This window comes from Equus caballus, chromosome 2 (genome assembly GCF_041296265.1).
Source record: "Equus caballus isolate H_3958 breed thoroughbred chromosome 2, TB-T2T, whole genome shotgun sequence".
Lineage (NCBI taxonomy): Eukaryota > Metazoa > Chordata > Mammalia > Perissodactyla > Equidae > Equus > Equus caballus.
Genome location: NC_091685.1, coordinates 10276756 through 10302752, shown reverse-complemented (window position 1 = coordinate 10302752; position 25997 = coordinate 10276756). Strand labels below are relative to the sequence as shown.

Genomic DNA, 25997 nt, shown 5'->3' with positions numbered 1-25997 from the left:
AAACCACCCTTTGAACTTTTGATGGTAACCTGTAACTGCTGTAAGGAAGCCCCCATTCTTGTTCTCTGTGGGGCTTCCTGATCCTAACGTTCTTCTGACAGCCTGATTCCCCTGCAGTGAAAAAAAAAGCCCATGATGTTAAACAAACAAGCAAACAAACAAACATCATGGCACCTTCTATCATGTGTATCAAACTTTTCCCTCTTACAGTTAAGATGTAACCAAACTGCTAGATACCTATGATAATTGTTTTACTTTAAAAATTGACCAGAAAAAAATGAAAAGAGCTCCAGAAAAAATAAAATAATAATGGTTGCCAAACGCCCATAAAGATGAATAAACCAGGAAACACTTTAAATAAATGATTTCACCTGAGTGCGGCACTTCCTTGAACTTATCAGACATTCAGTAATCACTGAGGTTGTAGAAAACTCCAGCTTTGGAGCAATTCCCTGAGGGAGAGAAAGAGGACGTTATTAGACATTTCAATTTAAAGAAAGATAATTGTTAGTGATGAAAATACAACCTAACGTAAAACCACTCGTCAAGGTCCAGCTGCTTCACTTGCTAGTTTGAACTTTTTATTAACGACAAAGACAACACAGTCATGCTGAATGCCAGCAAGAAACTTTCCTTGCTGCCGCTGATTCATTTGCGAGTGATCATACTACTTTTACGGAAAAATCAATATACTTTTTTCATTTTCAAGCCTTTCCCTGCCAAATTATTCTAAAATTTTAAAACTATTATATAATATTAAAGTCATAAGTATATGAAAATATTTAATGGATTTCAGCTCTTTTTACTTTTACAAATTAAGACATATTTAACTACATAATCAAGAAATTCTTTGGACAATCTCCTCACGTTAAGGAAAAAAAATCACAGCTGCTAGGTACACAGTTCTCGAAAAGAGAAGAGAGAGAAGTCTCTACCAGTTCCTCCAACATCTTTTTCCAAAATGTAGCTTATATTCAGATCTATGAACAAACCTGGCTTCTATTTCTCACAACATTCCAATCATCAGCTGGGACATTGTTTTTAAATAAATGGAGACAGGGCCAGCCCTGGTGGCCTAGTGCTTAAGTTCAGCACGTTCCACTTTGGCAGCCCAGGTTCAGTTCCCAGGCATGGACCTAAGCCACTCTGTTAGTGGCCATGTTGTGCTGACAGCCCACATACTAAAAAACAGAGGAAGATTGACATGGATGTTAGCTCAGGGTGAATCTTCCTCAGCAAAAGAAAAGAAAAGAAAAAAAAGTAGAGACAAAGGACAAAATTCAAAGGAATAGTCACAAAGCACATGAGAAAATATTTGGAAGCACATAAATTATGCATTCACCAAAACATTAAAAGATATTGTCTGCGTCCACTGCAGCTTCACTTTAATATAGTAGAAGTCAGACATCTGTCCTCTACAAATCCAGCCTTTGATCTACTGACTTTAGAGTTTCAAACCTCACGTGTTACAGAAAAGGTAAATCTGAGTTGCCTAATAATTAACTGAACAATTGTTTTTCAGCAAACATATCTTTTATCAATGATGTCCACTATGCCTAGTTGTTAGTTAGCTACTGCTGCACAGCATATTACTTAGCAGTTTCAGACATAAGTAAACACTTATTATCTCACGTAGTTTCTGTGAGTCAGGAACCTGGCAGAGGCCGAACCAGGTGGTTTTCGCTCGAAATCTCTCACCAGATTACAGTTAAGATGCTGTCTGGGCTTCAGCCATCTGAAGGCTTGCCTGGGGCTGGAGGACCTGCTTCCTGCCCGGGCTCATTCGCACAGCTGTTGGCTGGAGACCAAAGTTCTTTTCTAGCTTTTAGCAAGAGGACTCCGCTTCTCATCACACAAACCTCTCCACAGGACTCCTTGAGTGTCCTCATGACATGGCAGCTATTTCTCCCAAAGCAAGTGATCCCAAATAAAGCGAGGAGGAAGCCACAATCACTTAACGACTCAGCGTCAGAGTCCAACACCGTCACTTCTCTCACATTCTACTCATTCGAGTCCCTAAAAACAGCCCGCACTCAAGGACAAAGGAGTCGGGCTACCTTTTCAGCAGAGGAATATTAAAAATTTTGTGGGCATATTTTAAAACCACCACAGTCCACCCACTGAACAAAAGTTATTTACACTTTTCCCATGTGTAAACTAAACATTATGCTCCACAAAAAACAAAAGAAAAAAGTGTCGTCCTTTTACAACTTCAGCTTGAAATCCAGGACGTTGGCATCTAAGTCAAATCCTTACTCAGTCTCATCAGTTGCGGTTCTTTAAGTGCAGTTTCTAGAATACTCACAATTAGAAGACCCATGAACTAAAGAGACAGGTCATGTACCCCACACATACCCAAAGTACACACGTGCAGCAGGCACAGGATAATCACTATAGACATTTCTGTTAGAAAAGGGAGACAACAAGAGGCAAACAGGAATCACTGGTCCACAGCAATTCCAAAATCCAGCCAGGAAAATGTTAGAAGTTCCTCAATTAGTTTAGTCCTATTCCTGCTCAGAAATAACTATCCATTGTTCTTGGCTCACTCTCTGCTCCCACTTCCATCCTGCGAATTATCGTTCCTTTGCAATGAGAGGTAGACTATGTTTGGAGGTGCACAGGGTTCCGAGCTTGGGTCCTGTCAACAGAATTTTGGGGATCCAAAGGCCTTTTCATTTTGTAAAAGCTTGGTCTCCATTTCAGACCAAGCTGGTGATGTTTCTGCCAATATAATGCTCTTAAAAAATATTTTTGGGGGCCAGCCCAGTGGTGCAGCAGTTAAGTTTGTGTGCTCTACGTCAGTGGCCTGGGGTTTGAGGGTCCAGATCCCAGGTGCAGATCTACACCCACATACCAAGCCATGCTGTGGCGGCGTCCCACATACAAAGTGGAGGAAGATGGGCATGGATGGGCACAGCTCAGGGATAGTCTTCCTCAGCAAAAAGAGGAGGATTGGCAGCAGATGTTAGCTCAGCACTAACCTTTCTCAAAAAAAAAAAGCACTTTTGGTCCTAATGTGAACTCCTTATTGCAACTGATTCCATTAGACAAAAGCCACACCTTTCTCAATATTGGGCTTCTGCTGAGACTGGTGAGGGAGAATGCCCTCAAGCATCTTTGGGGGGAAAAAAACACAACAAACTATGTTTGATTAAATTATTTCCTGAGGTAACATCTTGGATCCTTCTCAGATTTTAATGAAGGATTTTACAGTCACACCCTTGATTTCACCATCAGACCACAATTTCCTGAAAGTGTCTGGAATGATTTCTTCTCAGATGTAATTTCTTAATTTTAGCTTTACTTGCTATTGGGAAAGGCTAGGAATCTTTGGAAACACTAAGTTCCAACTCCTTTTGTTTAACAGCCTTTCCTTTTGCTTCTCTGTCTTCTCTCATATTTTGCTGTAAGCAGCAAGAAGGAACCAGGCAGCCCCTCTAACACTCTGTCTGAAAGGCTCTGCAGACAGATTCCCCGTTTCCTTAGGTGTTCTCTACATCCCACATTACTGAAGGTCACTGCGCTGCTAAACCTTCTTCACTACATAACAAAGATGCCCCTTCCCTCTAGCTTCCAATAGCATTTACCTCCCTTTCCTGCAAACACTCATCTGACAGTTTCTCCAAGGCTCCTCAAGTTTTCACACACACTCTAGCAATGCTGCTCCAGCTTCTGCCCTCTCCGCAGAGCTGCCTGAGTGTCCTCACACGGAGCAGTTGGCTTACCCCAGAGTGAGGGAGACACGAGTGAGAGCGAGGAAGCCACCACGCATTTAATGACCTGGTCTCAAAAGTCTAATACTGTCACTTCACCACATTATATCTGTTAGGGTCACTAAGTTTAGTCCATGGAATTAGCTCTGCCTTTGGAAGAGAGAAGTATCAAGTCCTTTGTGGACAGAGTTTATAACTACCATAGCCTGATGGCAAATTATCACTTTACCCCTCCCCATATTATTGCTGGTCACAGAGAAAATACTCAGTGTTTTATCCATTATTTTTACTAAGCTTTCAAAACCTATATGTATCAGTTGGAGTTCTCCACGGAAATACAACTAATACGATACATAGAGAGAGAGAGATTTAGTTAAAGGAATTGGTTCACACAATAATAAGAGTACCAAGTCCAAAATCCACAGGGCAGGCTGGAAGGCTAGAAATTCAGGCAGAAGCTGATACTGCAGTCTTGAGTGTGAAATTTGTAAGCAAGCCAGCAGCCTGGAAACTCAAGCAAGATTTCTCAACTGTTAGTTCCTCTATGAATTTAAGTACCCACTCCATGCAAAGTACTGTGCTAAGAGTTAAATTCAAAGATGAGAAAGTCACAGATTCCGTTCTTATAGAGTTCACTGTCTAAAGGAGATATTATCATCATCTCCACCACCACAATCATGATCTCCACAGCCATCGTCATATCACTAACATCTACTGGGTGTTCCCCACATGCCAGGTACTGCTATAACCATTTACAAGTTTTCATTAATCCCCAACAGCCCTATGACATCTCCATGTTACAGCACTTTGTTCCAATTTACTCAGGTAGTCTGTGATAGTGCCAGGATTTAATCCCAGATGTGATTTAAATCCTTGCCACAGTGATGAGGACAACCTGAGACTCAGACAAATGTCTACGCAGAATCACAAGAATTCTGAGGAAGACAAACCACTGACTGGAGTGTTTTGTCCATTCACATTTAAATATAATAATTGATACGATTGGATTTATATCTGCCACTTTGCTGTTCAGTTTATATATGTGCCATGTCTTTTATTCTTCTGTTCTTTCTAGGGATCTCACCTGTGCATGCATAGCTTAGTGGTCTCCAATGGACCTGTAAGTGTTCCATTACACTCCGTGGATTATCTGTGTTTGGGCTGGGGAATGCACTCAAAGAGACAGCCAGGTCTCTAGTATCTCTTGGCTTTCACTTTTTGCTGGGCTCTCACTGTCTCCCCTGCACATGCACAGTTTCACAGTCAGCCAGGAAGGGGTAGGGAGATCATCTCAGCCCTTTCATTGCTCCCTTACTTCCAAGATCTCCCTGTCAACCTTCTGGCAGTTATGCTGCACACTCTAATTGGAACTGCAATCGGCCTAGCCAAGCTGTGGGGTTTCCTCACCCACTCCCATCTGAACCCGCCACGTTTAGCTAGCAAAGCCACACTATTTGTCCCTGTGATTCTGACATCAATTCCAACATGTGGGTTTTCCAACACCACGAGCAATTTTCCGCGACAGGAGCTAGGTGTCCTACAATTTAACTCAGTTCTAACACTATGTACCTGGTGATAGCATCAGATCCCACAGGTTAAGGGCTCAGTTTCACAAGACTGTCCCCTCTCCACTTCAGATACCAACTACAAGTCCAGGTTGTCACCTGCACTTCTGACCAATCAGCTATGAATCTGAGGTTCTCACAACCACCAACTTGGGTTCAATTAATTGACTAGAGTGGCTCATAGAATTCAGGAAAACAGTTTATTCACTGTTTACCAGTTTATTATAAAAGAATATGATAAAGGATACAGATGGAAGAAATTTATAGGACAAAGTACGTCAGAAGGGGCACGAAGCTCCCATGCCCTCTCTGGGCATGCCACTGTCCCAGCACCCACCTCTATGAGTTCACCAATCTGGAAACTCTCTGAACCCAGTCCTTTTGGGCTTTTATGGAGGCTTCCTTACATAGGCATGGTTGATTAATCATTGGCCACTGGTGACTGAACTCAGTCTCCAGCCCCTCTAGCCTTCCCAGAGGTCAGGGTGAGGCTGAAACTTTCCAACTCCCTAATCACAAGGCTGGTTACCCTGGCAACCAGCCCCCACCCTTAGGTTACCTGGGGACTTTTTCTAAAAGTCTCGTTAATATAACAAAAGACATCTTTATTGCCCCCATCACTTAGGAAATTCCAAGGGTTTTAGGAGCTCTGTGCCAGAACGGGGATGAAGACCAAATATATTTTTCTTATTATAAATCACAATATCACAGTCCCACTGCCCAAAATTGATTCTGACTCCTCTGGGAGCAAAGCTGCTTTTTCTGCCCAGCCCCAGGCTTGGTGAAGACACAATTCTCACTGGCCACACAGAGTAAGGGAGCTGTTCCAGGCAAGAAAGCCACATACTCCTGCCATTTTTACCCAAAACTTTAGCAGTTATTCAAGCATAAATACTCTTAATTTGTCTTGTCTTTTTTTTTTTTTTTTCAATAGGGTTTTTCTCTAAGTTGGTTTTTGTTTGTTTTAAGGTATACTTTTCAGTGAGGAAGACTGGCCCTGAGCTAACGTCTGTTGCCAATCTTCCTCTTTTTTTTTTTTTCCTCCCCAAAGTCCCAACACATAGTTGTACATCCTAGTTGTAAGTCATTCTAGCTCTTCTATGTGGGATGCCACCACAGCACAGCTTAGTGAGCAGTGAGTAGGTCCATGCCCAGGATCCGAGCCAGCAAAGCCTAGGCTGTCAAAGCGAGTGAGCAAACTTAACCACTGGGCCACGGGGCTGGCCCCCAGTTTGTCTTGTCTTGATTGTCTTAATTGCCAGTCAGTTTCCAGTGTCCTGATACTGTCGTTTGTGACAATCTTACCCAGTTTTATCCTTGTTTTGTGCACTGAGAGGAAATATCAATCTCTTTATACCATCATTACCAGAAGTCCCACCTTTATACACATATATTTTGCCTTAGTAATCCAACATCTGAATATATATAAAAGTAACTCAAATTAAATGAAGAAAGATACCTGTTAATAGTCCATACTCTTATGTTTATATTGCCAATTTGGTATAATACAGCATTTTAAATTACTTTTAAAAGACTATAATTTTAAAATCAGGTATTTTTTTCAGGGCAGGTTTCTAGACAGTTGCTGAAACACACTTTGAAGAAGACTCTGATAGTATAGAAGGTGTCTGACAGACACTGAAAATATCCCAAAGGAGGGACACATTCACAGATTGGCTAGTTAGTCAGCTTTTAGACTTTCAGCGAGCTGAAGCTGCTCTCTCCTAGGGCAGAGCGCATCATAAACCTAGACCTACAGGAGAAATTACTTAAGTCACCATATTGACTCATAGATCTCCCCAGTTTCCTTACTCAGACTACTCTAATATTTTATAAAGTTAGTAAAACAGAAGTTTGTCCAAATTATTTCCACCTAGACAATTTTTGCTTTTCTCTTCTTTGCAACAGCAGAGGCTTCTCTTAGTTTCTCTAAGTGGAAAACATTTTCAGGGATAAAAATATTTTGAAATCATCCACGGAAAGTTGAAGGAATTTGGAGGAAGATAGGAGAGCCGGCCGTCGCAACGCAGCTTTCACTTTTAGATGTATGAATATATATTTCCATCACAGGAACATAAATAATTAATCTATCCAAACTCCTACTAATGGACATTTCAATTATTTGCATTTTTCACTATTATGAACAATGCTACAAATGAACATTCCAAAGAGGGCTCTTAGTATACAGAGAGAACACAGCTCCAAGATACACACTTAGAAAGTAACAGGCTATGAGAATCCTTGCCTTTACTAGATAATTCTGAACTGTGATGTTCCAATTTACATGGCATGTAACAGTTTCCATTTTTTCAAACTTTTGATATTGTCAGATTTATTAAATTTATGGAATCATCTGGTTGTTTTAATTTGGATTTCGTTACATGCTAATGAGACTGAGCACCTCTTCAAATGTTTATTGATCATTCTTTTGAGAGAAAAATAAAGGGATGAGAAGAGAGAAACAGATAGGCACAGTGAGGAGGGGGAGAGGTGGGAGAAGAAGAGAAGAGAAACCTGAAGTATACAAGGCCAAATAACATTTGCTAATTTTGGATGAAAGATGCATGTGTTTTGTTAAATTATTTTCATTTAGATTTGAGTATGTATAAGATAACATCATAACTTCATAAAACAATTATACTTTGAACCAAATTAAACTTTGAATTAGTTCACATTTCAAATCTGAGGGCTATGTGGTGGTTTTTGACAATAATCCCATATCACAAATTGATTCAGAAAACAGTAAAAAGCACTTACTCGAAGGCCAGAAATCCTCCTCATGGTAACCTGGCGGTTTGAATCATGGTGTCCAGAAATTTGGTTTGGACCCGGGAACATGAAATCTCGTGTATTTTCTTCATATGTAGACAGTGTTTCACCCACTACAAGAAAGATATCTTATGATTCAAATTATAACAAAATATTCTATTTAGAAACAAAACCATCAACTACAATATATATAATGCCTGATGCCTTACTGAAATAAGTGCTTCAGGATCATGTTTTTTTCCTACGAAAGGAAAACTAAATTAAGGTTATGTTAAATGGATTAACACATTTCCTTATTCAGAAATGCAGTACAGATTACTAATTCTCCCTCTCCCTTTTGTAGATTTAGTGAGTACCTATGAGTTCCCAGGGCAAAAAAAATGTCCTTGTAAACATATCAAGTTGGTATGACATTTACACATCTAAAACTTAATTACCATCTCCACAAATTTTTTCTATCTTCCATTCTTGTCTACCTGCCATTATAAGATATTAGGTTACATGTTGAAAAATACATAGGCATTTTCTAGAATTTGTGGCTACCTGAATTAGGGATGTACGTTAATATTCAAAATTTTTCAGATTATTAGTTTTGAATAAAACATAGCTCTCCATTTTTCACATAAAATAATTATTTGATTGAGATAGATTTCTTCTATAATCATAGAAATCAGTAACAGAAATAAAACTATCCTCTATATTTTAACTCGCTCTATCTCAGAGATGTGATAGGTTTACTAAATAGGTAAAGTTTTAGTCCCCTCCTCTCCCAATAACAGTCAACACATAAAAACAAAGATAATTAACTACTTTATCAACAGAGGCATACAGAGTGAGATAAATCACAAAAACTTAAAAGTCAATTTTTATGAATGTCATAAAATATGCTAGATAATATCATGTTATTTTCCAATTTCAATTATTACTATTTATTTAACTTTAGAACAATGTGTTCAAATGCTATTTATGTCAATCTTTCTGAATATATAATTTTGGTCTATTGATATTTTACACATAGTGGACCAACACTAAAAACTCAATGTTGTTCTTAATTTGGAAAGAAGGGGAAAAAGTGATAGTTTTAAAAAGAATTTCACTGAAATGGGCTCACACACCAATTACCTTATCAAAATATAATACAGTACCTGGTGGAACTAGTTGGATCAACTCAAACAAGGCTGTATCATCTGAAAGTTTAAAAAAGATTTCCTTAAATAAATAAAATTAATAAATAAAAATTTTTTAGTTTAGCACAGAAGTATCTAAAAGCCAAACAATTACTAGGTAGACTACATATGCTTATATCTTAGCACATTTACTGTGTATATACATATTTTTAGGTTGATACGTCTCTTACAGTTTTACTAATCTATAGTAGGGATTAACCCTTCAATTTCTTTGGGTGTTTTTTCCTAATGTTTTTTAAGATTTTATTTTTTAGAGCAGTTTTAGGTTTACAACAAAACTGACAGGGAGGTACAGAGATTTCCCTGCCTCCACATAGGCATAGCCTCCTCAATTATCAATATCACTCACAGGACTGGTACTTTTTTACCAAGGATGAACCTACACTGACATATCGTGATCACCCGAAGTCACATATAGTTTACCCTAGGGTTCATTCTTGGTGATGCACATTCTGTGGGTTTGGACAAATGTATAATGACACGCATCCATCACTATAACATCATACGTAGTATTTTCACTGCCCTGGAAAGTGTCTGTGCTCTGCCTCTTCATTTCTCTCCTCCCCTTCACCTCCCCCTCCGCTCCTATAACCACTCATCTTTCTATTATCTCCATAGTTTTGCCTTTTCCAGAAGGTCATATTTGGAACCATATGTTATGTAGCCTTTTGAGATTGGCTTCTTTCACTTAGTAATATGGACTTAAGATTGGTGAAATGATCACCACAATAACATCCATTACCATACACAATTACAAAACTTTTTTTTCTGGTGATGAAAACTTTTAAGATTTACTCTCTTAGCAACTTTAAAATATACAATACAATACTATTAACTATAGTCACCATGCTGAACATTACATCCCCATGACTTATTTGTTTTATAGCTGGAAGTTTGTACTTTTTAACCCCTTCCACTTATTTCACCCACTCCAACCCCCTCTGCCTCTGGCAACCATCAGTCTGTTCTCTGCATCCATGAGCTTGCTTTTGTGTTTGTTTGTTTGTTTGTTTATGATTTCACATATACAGAAGATCAAACAGTATTTGTCTGACTTATTTCACTTAGCATAATGCCCTCAAGGTCCATCCATGTGATCGCAAATGACAAAATTTCCTTCTTTTTATGGCTGAATAATATTCCATTGTATATATATACTATACTTTCTTTATTCGTTCATCCATCAATGGCTTAGGCTGCTTCCATATCTTGGCTATTGTAAAGAATGCTGCAATGAACATGGGCGTGCATATATCTTTTCAAGTTAGTGTTTTCATTTTCTTCAGATAAATGCCCAGAAGTGGAATTGCTGGATCATATGGTAGTTCTATTTTTAATTTTTTGAGAAACCTCCATACTGTTTTCCATACTATCTGAACCAATTTATATTCCCACCAACAGTGCACAAGGGTTCCCTTTACTCCACATCTTCACCAACACTTGTTATTTCTTCTTTTTGATAACAGTCATTCTAACAGGTGTGAGGTGATATCTCATTAAGGTTTTGATTTGCATTTCCCTGATGATTAGTGATGTTGAGCACCTTTTCATGTTACCTGTTGGACATATGTATGTCTTCTTTGGAAAGAAGTCTATTCATATCTCCTGTCCATTTTTTAAGTGGATTGTTTGTTTTATTGCTATTGAATTGTATGAATTATTTATATATTTTGGACATTAACCCCTTATCAGATATATGGTTTACAAATATTTTCTCCCATTCTGTAGTTTGTTTTGGTTGATGATTTCCTTTGCTTTGAGGAATGGATATTTATTAAGAATCTCCTATATGTCAGCCTTGATGTGATATCTGACATAATGAAACAAATAATGTAAAATAAGATATAGAAACTTTTGAAGGCTATAACCAACGCAAAGAGAACACAACTGTCTTGTCTGCTTTGTTTGTGAGGAAGATTGGCCCTAAGCTAACATCTGTTGCCAATCCTCCTCTTTTTGCTTGAGGAAGCTTGTCACTGAGCCAACATCCTCGTGTCAATCTTCCTCTCTATTTTATGTGGGATGCCACCATAACATGGCTTGACAACAGGTGCTAGATCCGCACCTGGGATCCAAATCTGCCAACCCTGGGCCGCTGAAGAAGAGTGCACAAACTTAACCACCATCCCACCAGGCTGACCCCAGAACACACCTTTTTTAAGCAGCCAGGTTATATTTATATTTGATCCCTATCATAGATACTCAGGGGAAAAAAATCAATAAATTCCAAGAAGCAGTAGTATTATAGGCCACACACTGTGATTACAATGTAAATTAATAATGTATTTTTTAAATATTCAGACAAATCACAAATAAATATTTGAAATAGACCAAAAAGACATTAGATTCAATATGAAGGTTCAGTAAAATGACTGGATACATGATCAATATATTTTATTTGTCACTTTATTGTATATCAACCACAAAAAAAAAAAAGAAAAGAAAATTGAAGGACCTTATTCCCAAAAGCCACAAAGCATATAGTAGTTAGAAATACAAATAAGAAATATATGCCAAGCATACACCACCCCCAAAACCTTAGCAACAGATTAAAAGAAAACGTGTTTAAATAAATCTATATGCATCACAGATCTGGACGAGAAGAATGAATAATGTAAAAATGCCAATTCTCCCCAAATCTAATTACAATGAAAACTCAGAGACTTATCATAGACCTTGAAAAATGATTCTAAGTTCATCTAGAAAAATAAACATGTAGAAATATGATTGTGCATATATCAAATGAAAAGAATATAGATTACAGAGAGATGTAATAATTAACTATGCAATATCAGCCCAATAATAGATACTGAGAACAATAAAACAGACATAATCTGGGAAAGGAGAAGGATGGGAGAGTACAGAGAGACAGGATGAGAGCAGAAAAGATATTAATGGGGAACAGATTTCTGCTTTGGATAATGGCAGTTTACACAAGCAGACCCATCAACCCACTAAGAGAACTAATAACATCTGGTCAAACTATTTTTTAAAATCTGCTTAAAGGCACAGAGAAGCTAATAAGGCAGTGAAGCATTACAGGGCCAAGATCTGGGAGAAGAAGGGAAAGCTAGGGAGATGAGCCAGACATTGGAGCTGCTTTCTCCCTAAGGGCATCTGCTAATTTCAGAAAAGGCAAATGAAAGACTGAAACTTAGCTGAGATTTTGACAGTCTCACAGACCTAGAAGCAAAATATGACTGCAGGGTCTATTAAGAAGCGGGGGGGCCTTCATAAATTCTCCACGCTGTGGATAGGGCACCTAAAAGACAACATCGTAGTGATAAGGATGAACCGGAAATAACCTGGTGTCAGGAGGAGGAGGAAGAGAAGCAGGAGTTGTCATCCTCACTGGAATGGAAACAGCAGGTACAGGTGACAGCAGGGGCAGTGTATGAAAACAGATTAAGAGACTTTACTACGACTCCTTTCTCCATAAACCTCTAAAAACAGCGGTAGCCTAGCTTACAGCCTCTGGGAGAAAGATATGAATGATTTTTCCACTGAACATGACCCGCTGAAGCAAAGAGGCATAAAAAGATAGTGACATAATAAGTTTTCCAATAAAATGCCTCAGAGAAAGCACCCTACGATTGACAATCTCCATCCAGGAGCAACCCCCAACAAACTTAGTAATCAGTAGTGCCAGGCACCTGTGCCACATAACTTCCAAAAGCATTTTAGTTTCTACCATTAAATATGAACAGATGGCCAACAATTAGACGATATCCTTTAATATGAAGGACAGAAGCAAAAACACGAAACAGAAAACAAAAGCAGAGGCAGCAGAGTTTTCAAGTCTCCCCAAATTCTCCCATAAAAACAGACACAGCAATTACAAAGCAAACTCAAAACCTACAGTGGACAACATCCATGACAAATTAAAGTGACAAGATATCCCCACAAACCCCCAAAATAAAGCAGATGGTGACAAACCACTAACAGCCACAAAAACCTGCAAGGTATCAGCATCTAATGCAGGAGGAAGCAGAAGGAAGTAAGGAGGTATCTAAAAGAACTGGGAAGAGAACCCCAAAAGAGCCAACAGGTGCTCGCTGGGAAGCACAGTGAGGCAATTTGAAAAAAGCAGCTGCGAATGGGAGGGAGCTTGCCCATTCCAGTAACAGGGGAGTTCAAAAGATCTACAGTAAGGTTGGAAAAAGGTAGAGTGATCTCTACCACAGACACTGACCCCCCGGGTTCCCAATCAGGATAGAGCCAAAGAAACTTCAGTAGGAGAAACTACTGTACACAATAGAATACAAATTAAACAGGATTAAAAAAATAGAAGGAAAAGAAAACCCAGGGGAAAAAAAGGACTAACAAAAGTTGAACAGAACAGAGGCAGAAAAATGCCAGAAAGCAAGCCATCATACTTTGAACACTACATAAAGGAGGTCAGCGAAGCTAAAGTTATCCTGAATCACACTTCCTTCTGAAAGTTCAGGAAAAAACTAAATTCAATTACGAATGAGCAAAGAAAAGCATCAAGGCCAAATATATATCAAGTTCTTATTTAAAAAATTAATAATGAGCAAAAGAAAAAAATTTGTACAATAAAAGCAGCCAAAAAGATACATTCACAAAATAAATCAAAACTAAAGTTTACTATTAGAAAATGAAGAAAGTAATACAAGATACTGAAGAACTACATAAATCAAAACTAGAAAAACACGGAAGTGAGATGGTATAACTCAGGAAAGAAGCAGAAATAGAAGAGGAAGTCATTTTAGAAATGAAGACTAAAATAAAATAAACAGAAAAGCAAATAAACATAACAGATAATACCTTAAAAGAAATAGAACAAAAAACGGATTTTTTAATCAATAAGAAATGAAAAAAGATTTTAAAATATGGGAGAAAATAACAAATATTAAACAGGCGAAAAGACCCTGCTTACCACGATAGTAGTCCCTGAGGAAGAAAACTAGGGAAAAGGAAGAAAATAAATACTAAATGGAAACTCCGCCAAAAGGAAAAAAGATTAGAAACTACAAATGAAAGAGAACACATTGTACCTACAAATACCAAGCTATAAAAACAACTTCAGGACATATTCTAGTAAAATTACCAAACTTTAAAGATAAATAAAAAATATCTTAGGCATCTAGGCAGAAAAAACAAACAAAAATGACTTATAAGTGAAAGAACATTAAACTTTGAGAAAATGATTAAAAATCTAAAATAAACTATAAAACTAAGCAAAGAAGAGAAAATAATTATTAATTCAAGTGAAAACAAAAAGTCTTGTAGGAAAAGTAACATAGTATGTATACGACACGGTTCAGCTATAAATACCTCTTACATAGTCATAACAATATAAACCACAATTGTGATAGAACTGTATTGGGGAGAGAAAGTCAGAAAATGGGCATATATATGTTTTAAGGGCAAGCAGAGAATGTACAAAAAGTATTTGAATCTTCATTTTCCACAGGGGAAAGAAGACATACTGTCTAAAATTGAAAATGTTCAAGTGCAATATAAGCATGTTAAAGATATGGAAAAAAAAAACAATTTAAGAGAAAGAAAAAGCAGTCCCTAGGGGAGTGAGAAATGATGGAGGAGAGGGATGCCACAGGATGGCGGTCTTTGGAGTAAACTTTGTAGACTACATATAACTCCGATAAGAAGAAAAGAACATAATTCTATAACCAATTAAAAATAATGTAATTTTGACATAAGCAAAAATCACATTTAAAAATGTAAGACATTAATATTTACATATATGCATAGATATGTGTCTGTGTGTGTGTGTGTGTATGTATGTATATATCTGGTCTGAGAGCAAGTATCACAGAATAATAAAATTAACTTCTACTGAAAAACACTATTTCCTAGTTTCTACGAACAATCTTCTATTCCTTTACATTTAAAAAATACATTTTGACAAAAATACTTCAGGAAGAAAGACCTTAAATTATTAAAGAAAAAGCTTTATAAAGAACAAATGCTGCTAGAAACCAAGTAGTGAGTTAATGTAAATTCCACCTACCGGAACCTACAGTATTATTAGCCTCCTTTTACACCTGCCCTTTAGCGTATAACTAAATAATGACGATTTTCCTCCTTCCTCTGTAAAAATTCTCCTTTTCACATGTACTTTTACTGTGAGTTATAAAGCATAAGCACTACAGTACTCCAGAATCCTGGTCACATACAGCAAATCAAAAGCCACAGTGAGTACCCTAAGGGAGACTGCCAGAGTGCTGTCAACCCTCTGCACCAGCTAGAACAGCTGGTAATTTCCATATTTCCGTTCATAATTTCCTCTAAACGCCCGTTTACCTGCCCGAACAACAAAGTGAGCTGGTCAGAACGCCTTTGCCATTGTGGATGTAAAACACACCCCGAGTCCTAGGAGCTGTCCTGAGGATGGAGGCGGGGGACTCTCAGTCACAGAGTCTCAGACTTGGGAGGACGTACGCTCAGCCTTCAAAGCTCCTCCTAAGAGCTTTTTAAATACCTCAGACACCAGGGGGGCACTAAGTCCCAGAAGCTGGGAAACAGGGGATCTAATGAAAACGCTACTTTTCCCTACAGGCAAGAGAAAGCAATAGGGACACCTAGTAATCTACCGCAACATAAAGTCACGTCTTCTCTTTCTCCAAATGTGGAAGGGAATGAAGCCAGAGCAGCTATTATACTATAAATTTTCAAATACAAAATAAACTTCCTAATCAAAGGATTATAACGCTAGAAGTAGGTATCTCTAAATAGGACAGTTCCAGCAATCATAAAAGTCATAACAAGAGGCAGCTATATGAGGTGTTCATGATATTTTAACCCCCTGGATGTCAAAAACCTAGTGTGTGCAGGGAGTGCCAGATGCACGAGAGACACAGCAGTGAACACACAGGGAAGTCTCTGCTTTTATGAAACACATTTTAATGAGAGAGAAAATAAAAAGTAAGCAATATATTAGTGCTAAGAAGAAAAACAGGAGTATCATTTTTTCCTATTTGCTCTGAGCAGGACCCTTTATACACCTGTTGTCTTGGTGGAAATATTAAAAGCATACTCTTTTACTCTCAAAATATCCCATCGTAGAACTTTAGAACTCTAAGGAAAATGGGATAGAGATTGAGATATTGACCAAAAAGGTGTGCTATTTTAGATACATGGTGAGGAAAGTTCTCTTATTTTGATGATAAATCTGAGCAGTAAGTGGAAAAAAGTGAGGGAGCAAGCAATACGCGTATCTATAGAAGAGCTTCTCAGTATATTTGTGGAAGTATACTGTGAGAAAGAGGGGAAGGAAGGAGGGGTAGAGAGAGGGAGAGAGACTGCAGAAGAGAATCTGTCAACCTTCACGGAGAAAGGATGGAAATCTACAGTTTCAATAGAGAAATCTATGAAGTAGAAAACTTCATTCTCTTTCTTGCCTAAAAATCGCTCCCAGGGTATAGTTTAGCCATAACTAATTTTATTCTGGTCGATTCCAGGATTAAAACTGTTCCCCTAAAGAGAATGCCTTTTCTATGAATTTAAAATTGCCCTATTATAGCTTTAAATATCATTGGCATTCGATATCATTTCATATGTCATATATATATATTTCCCCAGAACCTTAGGTGATTCTGGGCCTCTAGAGTTTCCTTCAGAGGTGCAGATATGATATGAAATGGAACTGGTAAGTTCCCCACTAATAATAGTAATAATAATAACACACCATCAATAATAATAAACAAGGGACATTTTAAGTGTTTACTGTGTACCAAGGACTGTTCCAGGTACCTCGTCTGAGGTTACTCAAGGATCTGACCATTCATCAGACTGTCCACTTAAGGGGTCCTCAGATTTCCTTGAGCATTTGGACCATGCTCAATTTGCTATTTAGATAACATATTCTTGATGAATGAATTTTAGATTTTAGACAGACAAGCACGAAATCGTTTCGTATGTTACACAATGGGAAATGGTATATGTGACTTACAATGCCATAGTAGAATAGGTCAGTGAAAATTCTGGAAGAGTGTACATTGGTTCAGTGTTTCCTTACTTGAAATGCTTCTCTTTTTTTCCATTGACATAAAGCCGGCTTTACTTCTTTGGACTCAATTTTATATTCTATCTCAAGGAGCTGTTTCTACCATTTCCACCATCACCCTGTTTAAATTCAAAGTCTCGGTGCTATGGAGGCTCACCGCAGGGACATCTGTGAGCTGTCTCCACAGCCTGCCCCTCCCCTGCCCTCCCATTACAGATCTGCGAGGTTCAAAAGCTGACCCACGCACTACCTGACCTAAAGGCAGAACATGTGTGAGCTGAGCCAAGAGCATATGACCTCGCCCACCCAACTGTGATTAGAATGAATCAAGACTTGATGAAAATTATGAAACACAGACCTCTTATTCTTAAAAACATGGTAGGAAGGTGTGAGGCCTGAAACTTCCACAATTTTGCTACTGTGAATTTTACTACCAGAAATGAGGTTAAGATCCAGGAAGATAAAACAACTATAAATGTACAAACAATTAAAATAGAGCCTCAAAATAAATATGTCAATCTGGGTCCAATTAGGAGAGAGAACCCACACAGGGAAAGTTTAATATAAAGAACTATAGACTATAATGGGAGTTAAAGTAATGCAGCATTGTCCAGGAAGATGTAAAGAGAACTTAAAAATACAGGCACAGCAGACAGAAGGAGCAGCTATTACTCCAGGGCTCAGACAGTGCACCTGAGGAAGAGCTCTCCGAAGCCCTCCTCCTCAGTGCTGAGATCCAGAACTTGTCAGAGAGGGTACAACCTTGGCTCACTGAAAGAGAGAAAAGTTGCTCTAGTGCCATGCCGGTAGAACTTACTGGAAACGTGCCTAGGGAATTTGTCAGAAATCATCCCTCTAGGGTGCCAGGAAAGCTATGCACAGGGAGGTGTTTCACCAGAGGCACTTTACCGCAAAAGCACCTGAAGGGGGACGGCTAAAGGAAGCTGCTATTGGCCACCACGTACTGTAGTACCTGGGCACCAGAGCAGCTGTAAGGGCGGCAGAAGTCTGGTGCTGGAAAAGGCAGGTGCAATGCAGGAGGCTGCCAAGCAAGCACAGCAGCAAAAGCACCTGGAAGCAAAACCCTTTCCCTCTGCCGTGTTACTCCAGGGCCCTCTCCTGCGCAGAGCTTCAGTGCCAGCCGGAAAGAAAAGAAATATTTAAAGGGCCCAGATCAATTACCACAGAGCAGACCAGAAGACTGAATTTGGAACTGAGGAGCAATAAATCAACAAACAGCACATTACATGAAGCAAAAACTGATATAAATGTAAGGAAAAACAGAAAATTCAATAATTATAGCTGGACATTCAAATGCCCTTCCTTCTGTAACTGATAAAACAACCAGACCTTCTCTCCCCGCCAGAAATAAAATCAGCAAGGAGTTAGAAGACTCGGACATTATCAACCAAGTTGACCTAAATGACTGAAATAGACTGATACAGAATAAGTCAACCAACAACAGCATAACACACATTCTTTCCAAGTGCACTTGGAATATTCTCAAGGATAAGCCTTAGGATAGGCCATAAATAAGTCTCAATAAATTTAAAAGGATTGAAATCTTATAAAGTATATTCTCTCACCACAACAGAGTTAAATTAGGAACCAACATTAAGAAAAAAATATAAGAAGTCCCAAAATATTTGGAAACTAAAGAACATATATCAAAAGAACCCAAAGAGCAAGGAAGAAATCACACAAAAATGTTAGACAATACCTTGAAATTAATGGAAACAAAAAATAAACATCAAAATTCAAGAAATACAGCAAAAAACAGCAAAAATGTGTAGAGAGAAATTTATAGCTTTAAATGCTTAGATTAGAAAAACAGAAATATCTAAAATTAATCATCTAAGTTTCCATCTCAAGCAGTTATAAAAGGAAGAGTAAATCATGCATAAGTAGCTAGAAGAAAGGAATAATAAAGATCAAAATGAAAATCAATGAAATGGAAAAGAGAAAAATAACAGAAAAATCACTGAAATAAAAAACTGGTTCTTCAAAAATATCAACAAAATTGATAAACTTTTTGGCTAAACCATCCAAGAAAAAGAGAGGGAAAACACAAATTATCAAAGTCAGTAATGAAAGAAGGGACATCACTACTAATCCTGTAAAAATCACAAGGATCATGAGGGAAAAGTATGAACAACTTTAAACAAACAAAGTAGACATCTTAGGTGAAATGGACAAGTTCCTAGAAAAATACATACACAAGAGTTAACTTAGGAAGAAACAGATATATAATAAGAATTTGATATAGTAATTTAAAACCTTCCCGCACAAACACAAAAAGTCCAGATGCCTTCACTGGTGAATTCTAACAAATATTTAAAGATGAAATAATATCAATCCTATACAAACAGGTTCAGGGTTCAACATAAATATATAAAAACAATTTTATTTCTATAGAATAGCAAAAATGAACTTAAAAAAGTAAGAAAATTCTATTCATAATAGTATCAAAAAGAATAAAATACTTGGGATTAAATTTAACAAAAGAAATACATTAACCTATATAATGAAAACTCCAAAACTTTGCTGAAAGAAATTAAAGATAACCGAAAAAAGAAAAAAATGGAATGACACATGCTCATAGGTCAAAGATTTGATAGTTTATGAAGGTAGTTCTGCCAAAATATATCTCCAGATAAATTATTTATTTTTTACAGTCATTTGGATGGACATTTGGATTGTTTCTAGTTTTTGGGTATTATGAACAATTTTGCTGAATATATGGATATAGGGTGGGTTGTATGCTAAATATATGTTTAACTTTTTAAGGAAAATGTCAACCTGTTTTCCAAAATTATTGTACCACTTTACATTCCCACTAGCAATGTATGATGGTTTCAGTTTTTCTACATCATCCCCAAGACTTGATATTTTCAGTCTTTTAGAATATAGGCATTTTGGTGGGTGTGTAGCACAATCTCACTGTATTTTTTTTTCTCCCCAAAACCCCAGTACTTAGTTGTATATCCTAGTTGTGAATCATTCTAATTCTCCTATGTGGGATGCCACCACAGCATGGCCTGATGAGCGGTGTGTAGGGCCACGCCCAGGATCTGAACCAGCAACCCTGGGGTGCCAAAGCAGAGCACTTGAACTTAACCACTTGGCCATGGGACCGGCCCCAATCTCACCGTATTTTCAATTTGCATTTCAATAATGACTAATGATGTTGAGCATCTTTTCATGTGCTTATTAGCTATTCATATATCTTTTCTTATAAAATGCTTATTCAAATCTTTTGCCCATTTTTGAATTGCATTGTCTTCATGAGTTGTAAGGTTTTTTCTTTTTTAAAAATATTCTAAATATAAGTCCTTTATCATATAAATGATTTGTGAATAATTTCTCCTACTCTGTGGCTTGTCTTTTCATTCTCTTAATGCTTTCCTCTGAAGAACAAAAGTTATTAAGCCCAATTTTTCTCTTATGGATCACATTTTTGGTGTCATATCTATGAAATCTTTGTTTAACCCAAGGTCACAAAAACTTTCTCATAACTTTTCTTCTAGAAATTTTATAGTTTTATCCCTTACATTTACGCCTATGGTTCATTTTGAGTTAATTTTTGTGCATGCTGACAGGTAAAGGTCTAGTTCTTTCTTTCCTTCTATTCTTTTTTTTTTTTTTTGGTAGATTTTTTGGTAGATCCAGTTGTCCCAGCATCACCTGCTGAAAAGACTACCCTTTCCCCTATTGAATTGGCTTTGCATCTTTATTGAAAACTAATGGACTAAAAATGTGAAGGGTTACTTCTGGACTCTCTAGTCTATTCCATTCATCCAAATGGCTATCCTTATGTCAATACCAGTCTTGATTACTGTAGCTTTAGAGTAAGTTTTAAAATCGAGTTCAGTCTTTCAACTTTGTTTTTGACTATCTCTAGGTTCTTGCATTCCATATAAATTTTAGAGTCAGTTTGTTGATTTCTACATAAAAGCTGGCTAGGATTTGATAGGAAGAGTGTTGAAGAAGAATAGTGTTGATAGAAGGAACATTAAATCTAGAGATAAATTTGGGGAGCACTGCCTTCATAAACTATCAAATCTCCAATCTAGAACACGCCATGTTGTTCCTTTTTTTTTAGATGATTTTTAATTTCTTTCAGCAATTTTTTGCAGTTTTTGGAAGGGGAAAAAAGTTCCATAAAATGGAATATTCATCAATAAAAAGGAATTAACTACTAATACATAGAGCAACACGGATAAACCTCAAAAATATTATTCTAAGTGAAAGAGGCCAAAAGACTACATATTATATCAATCCATTTATATAGAGAGACAGAAAATAGATCAGTGGTTGCTGGGAACTGGAAGTGGGCATAGGTTCACAACTGTATAAATTTTCTAGAAATCATTTAATAGCAGTTACCATGGGCGAACTTTGTGATACGTAAAGTATACCTCACTAAAGCTGTTAAAGTAAGAGAAAGAGAGAAGAATGACCTTGCCTTTCCTATGAGAACTGTATTGCAGGGTAAGCAAACTGCTGATAAGGAAACTCTTTTATAAAAGAGTTCCAGCTAATAAATACAGAAAGAATGACAATATTAGAAAAATCACATTTTGTAACCCTTAATGAAAAGATGGATCTCAATGGATGCTAAAGCTATTAAATGAAAGGCTGACGAGAAACTTTACAATGAAAGAATCAGGCTGATGCTGCCTGAAGCCAAACAATCAACCTTAACATCACTAAATTTATGACAATCAGACATTATATACCACTTGATATGATGCAATAATAAGTACACAGCACCAACTGTGAAGGATTCTTGCCAAAAAATAAGCCTGAATCTAATTAAACTTCTAGGTCTAATTAGCATTTTACATAATATAAGCAGTAAACAAGATAAACAACACTTTAAAGAAGCAATCAGCCAATCCAAACCGTAGGACACTCTAAAGGACCTGGTTTGTCTAACATGCACAGCATTAAAAAAACAAAAGTGACAGACACTATTACAGAAAAAAGAAACTTAAGAGCTAACTAGTTGTGTACAACATGTGACTCACACCTTAATTGGATCCTGACTTAGCAAACTAACTGTAAAAAAAATATTTTGGTGACAATTGGGGAAATCTGCATAATGATTGTGTATTTGATGTTATTAAGGAATTATTATTAATTTTGTTAGATGTGATACCAGCAAGGTGGTTCTATATATACTTTTTTTTTTAAAGCCTTTATCAGTTAGAGGTCATGTCAGAGTATTTGTGGTGAAATGATGTATGTACAGAACTTGCTTTTAAATATTCCAACAATTTTTTAAGTGGCAGGGTGAACATGTAATGGTAATATGTGGAAAATTGCTGAAGCTGGGTAATAGGCATATGGGACTTCATCATTCCATCCTCTCTATTTTTAGAATGTTTTTAACTTTTCATATTAATAAGGTTAGGGGACAAAAAAAGATTGCAAAACTGAGAGGGGGAAAACAAAGTAAAAGTAAAAGGGGCCCAAAGCTCACAAGAGAGGGCAGGGATGAAGACTGCTGTGGACATCACCCGGAGATAGGTAAGACATGAAGCCAAGTCTTTGCAGAGTATCATATAAGGAAAGAAGGGAAAAGAGATCAGAGAGGTGAAGCCAGTGAAATGCCAATATTTAAAGACAGGGCAGAGAAAGACGAATTTGAAAAGGATACCAAAAAGGGGAATGTCAGTGGTGTGGGAAGAGACCGAAGAGAAAAACGGAATCAGGGACATCAAGACAAGAAAGTTTCTAAATAACAATAACCATTAAGTACTCTTCTTATGCCCTCAAATTTCAAATCAAATAAAACAAAATTGTGTTTTTTGAACAGGAGAATTTCAGAATGATGAGAGAAATAATTATCTTCATATTTGCTAAGCTACACAATTCCCCACACACTGAACAAAATGTTGAGGAAATATTAAAGTCATACACTCACTAGCACCAAATTGCCACCTAGCTAGGCTGCCATAGCGGAAGACAGAATACCAAGTGCCAGAAAGGTCATAAAAAATAAATAAGATACTGACACTGGCCATAAAGAGTTCTCTGGAGAAGACACACTAAACTGGAAGCTCCCTCAGCGTAAGACAACGAGCGGCCCTATTCCTCCTGTGTGCCCAGATTCCAGCATGGTGCCAGGTGCCGTGTTTCTACACTGCTAGTGTCCCAACGGGGTGCGGAGGGGAAGGCGTAGAGGAAATGGCTGACACTGATGATGCCCAATGTTGCTGGCCTTCTGAGCCACAGTTATATATTAGACCAATATGGTGACCCTGGATCCCTTTCTATTAACAAGGATAAATAACAGAGCTCTTCCTTTCAGAACCAAAGCTTGCATAACTTACTCCCAAATGTATACCTTTGCATTGCTGCTCTCACAAACAGTCGTCCCTTTTGATAGTTGATTCCTAATACTTTCAAGAATTTGTTGTTATCCAGAACCTTGAAAATCTCTTTCAAATAATTTTAAAATATTTCAAATATTTTATTTTTAAATATTAAATATTTCAAATAAGTATGTCAAATAATTAACATATTGAATGTAATGCAAAATGCAAAAGCATACATATTTTAAGTTACCATTACTTCAATCATCTATTATTTACGCTCTTGATTTTCAATACACTAAGGTTAAAGACTTTTTTGCTGTGTGAGGAAGATTGGCCCTGAGCTAATGTCTGTTGCCAATCTTCCCCTTTTTGCTTGAGGAAGACTGTTGCTGAGCTGACATCCGTGCCAACCTTCCTCCATTTTTTGCATGAGGGATGCCACCACAACACGGCTGAAAGAGTGGTATATATATAGGTCCACACCCAGGATCCGAACCCACAAATCCTGGACCACCAAAGCAGAATGCACGGACCTAACCACTACACCACTGGGCCAACCCCTAAAGACATATTTTTGTTTGTGGAGCAAAGTCCCACCTAATACGAATCTCTATCCTTACATCATAAATACTCTGTATCATCTTAATCAGTAAAAAGTTCAGATAAATCTTTTGTTTTCCATAGACCAAACAAAGAAAAAGGAAAATTTTCCAGCATCTCTGCAGCACATGTATTTTTTATTATTTCCAGGTATACTTCGAAATTCTAAAAAGTGTAAAAAAAAGTCTCAGTCTGGATTTTAAAAATTCTATTATTAGACCCTTTTAAACTTTTATCTAAGCCTAAGATTAAAAAGTATAATTCTAAAATGTCTTAGAATTGGGAAATAAAAATTAGAAACTCACATTCAAGCTGTGCAACCACATCTCCAGGGTCTACCGCTTCAGGGAACACCTACAGCGAGAGAACACAGAGGCAAGCAGGAAGAAGGGGAAGTGAAAGAAAGATACATATAAAACAGTCTTTGTTTCTTTACTCTCGTTCCCAAAATATTCCTTTCCCAACCAAGAAACTTTTGACATTACTGAGAACTGTCACTTCCTCTCTGCTTCCCACGATCACTATGGAAGATTTTACAAACAAACAAACGCTATAGCCGGCTCTGCCTCCCTCTCCAACTTCGTCTGCTAGCACTCTTCCCTTTGTTTGTTACCATGGTCTTACTGGCCTTCTTGGTGTTCCTCCAACTCATCAAGCTTATTCCCAACAAGAAGCCTTTCTATTTGCCATTCCTCTGCTCAGTATGCTTTTCTCCCAGACCTTCAAATAACTGATACTGTCTCATAATTCAGGCTCAGCTTAGATGTTATTGCATTTCTGACCACCCTTTAAAACAGACAATCCTCCTAATCCCTCAGTCCCTTTCTGTCCCCTTACCCTCCGTTTATTCCCTTCATGACACTTATCACTATCTAAATTATATCATTTCTGTGTTTACTTGATTATTGTCTGTTTCTCCTATTACAGTGAAAGCTCCAAGAGAGGAGGATTCTCGTCTTGTTTACCAAGTGCCCAGAACAGCGCACAAAACAGAGCAGGAACTGGGTAACTACTTGTGGAGGAAAGGAAGAAGGAAGGAGGAAGAAAAGGAGGAATGGAAGGACGGGGGGAGGGAGAGAGGGAGGGAGAAGACGAAAAGGAAAGGAGGAAATAAAAAAAAGTGAGAAATATGATTGGTAATAATTAACCAAAAGCAGCAGTTTTAGAGGAAAAAAGAAAAGAGACCAAAAGAAGTACCACAAGACAGCCATAAGTAAAATATGACCTATTCTCACCTATTAATATCTCCTCTCTCTTTTTTATGAAAAATACTTTTTAGAATTCAAGGTGCTATATTTTACATAAAACCTGCTAACACAATTTTAGACATAAACTGATCTATCACCAAAAAACGCAATTGATTCATTGTATTATATAATGCATATTTATTTTCAAGCTTCCAAATTTAAGTTACAAAGCTCCTTTTGAATTAAGTCAAAGTATGCAGTCAGCAATAATAGTTTGTGTTCTGGGCTTTTACTCAAAATTTGGAACTGCTTTGATTTTTTGCTTGTTAATATGTGATCTGATATTTGAACTCACCTTTTCAAACACCATTCTGGCATTGAAGACCAGTGGAAAGGTGGCTGGGACACATTGTGTCTTTTTGTATTGGCCAAACACACAGATGCTAAGATAGATGTCCTCCTTGTCTTTCAGTAGCACTCCTGGACAAGTTACCTGAAAGAAATTACAGAGATGATGTAACTGCTTTATGTATGCCCTCAACTATCCCAGTAAAATCACTCATAAAACATTACATAAAGAAGCTAGTCTGCTAAGCTAATAAAAATACGCACAAATAAAAAGAGAGAGATTCCCCTGTTTACAGAGTTAAATGAAATGCC

At 37.4% G+C, this 25997-nt stretch overlaps 1 protein-coding gene across 2 annotated transcripts in view; it reads right to left on the bottom strand.

Moving 5' to 3' along the window:
- The window catches only part of SPATA6 (spermatogenesis associated 6), a 121583-nt gene that overhangs the window by 77113 nt on the left and 18473 nt on the right, over positions 1-25997 (bottom strand). For both annotated transcript variants that reach the window (XM_014737483.3, XM_001494616.6), the window contains exons 2-6: positions 25693-25830; positions 24456-24504; positions 9196-9237; positions 8039-8163; positions 372-452 (exon numbers count right to left, since the gene is read on the bottom strand). In XM_014737483.3, the coding sequence (XP_014592969.1) occupies positions 372-452; positions 8039-8163; positions 9196-9237; positions 24456-24504; positions 25693-25830 (435 nt within the window). The remainder of the gene's footprint in view (positions 1-371; positions 453-8038; positions 8164-9195; positions 9238-24455; positions 24505-25692; positions 25831-25997) is intronic.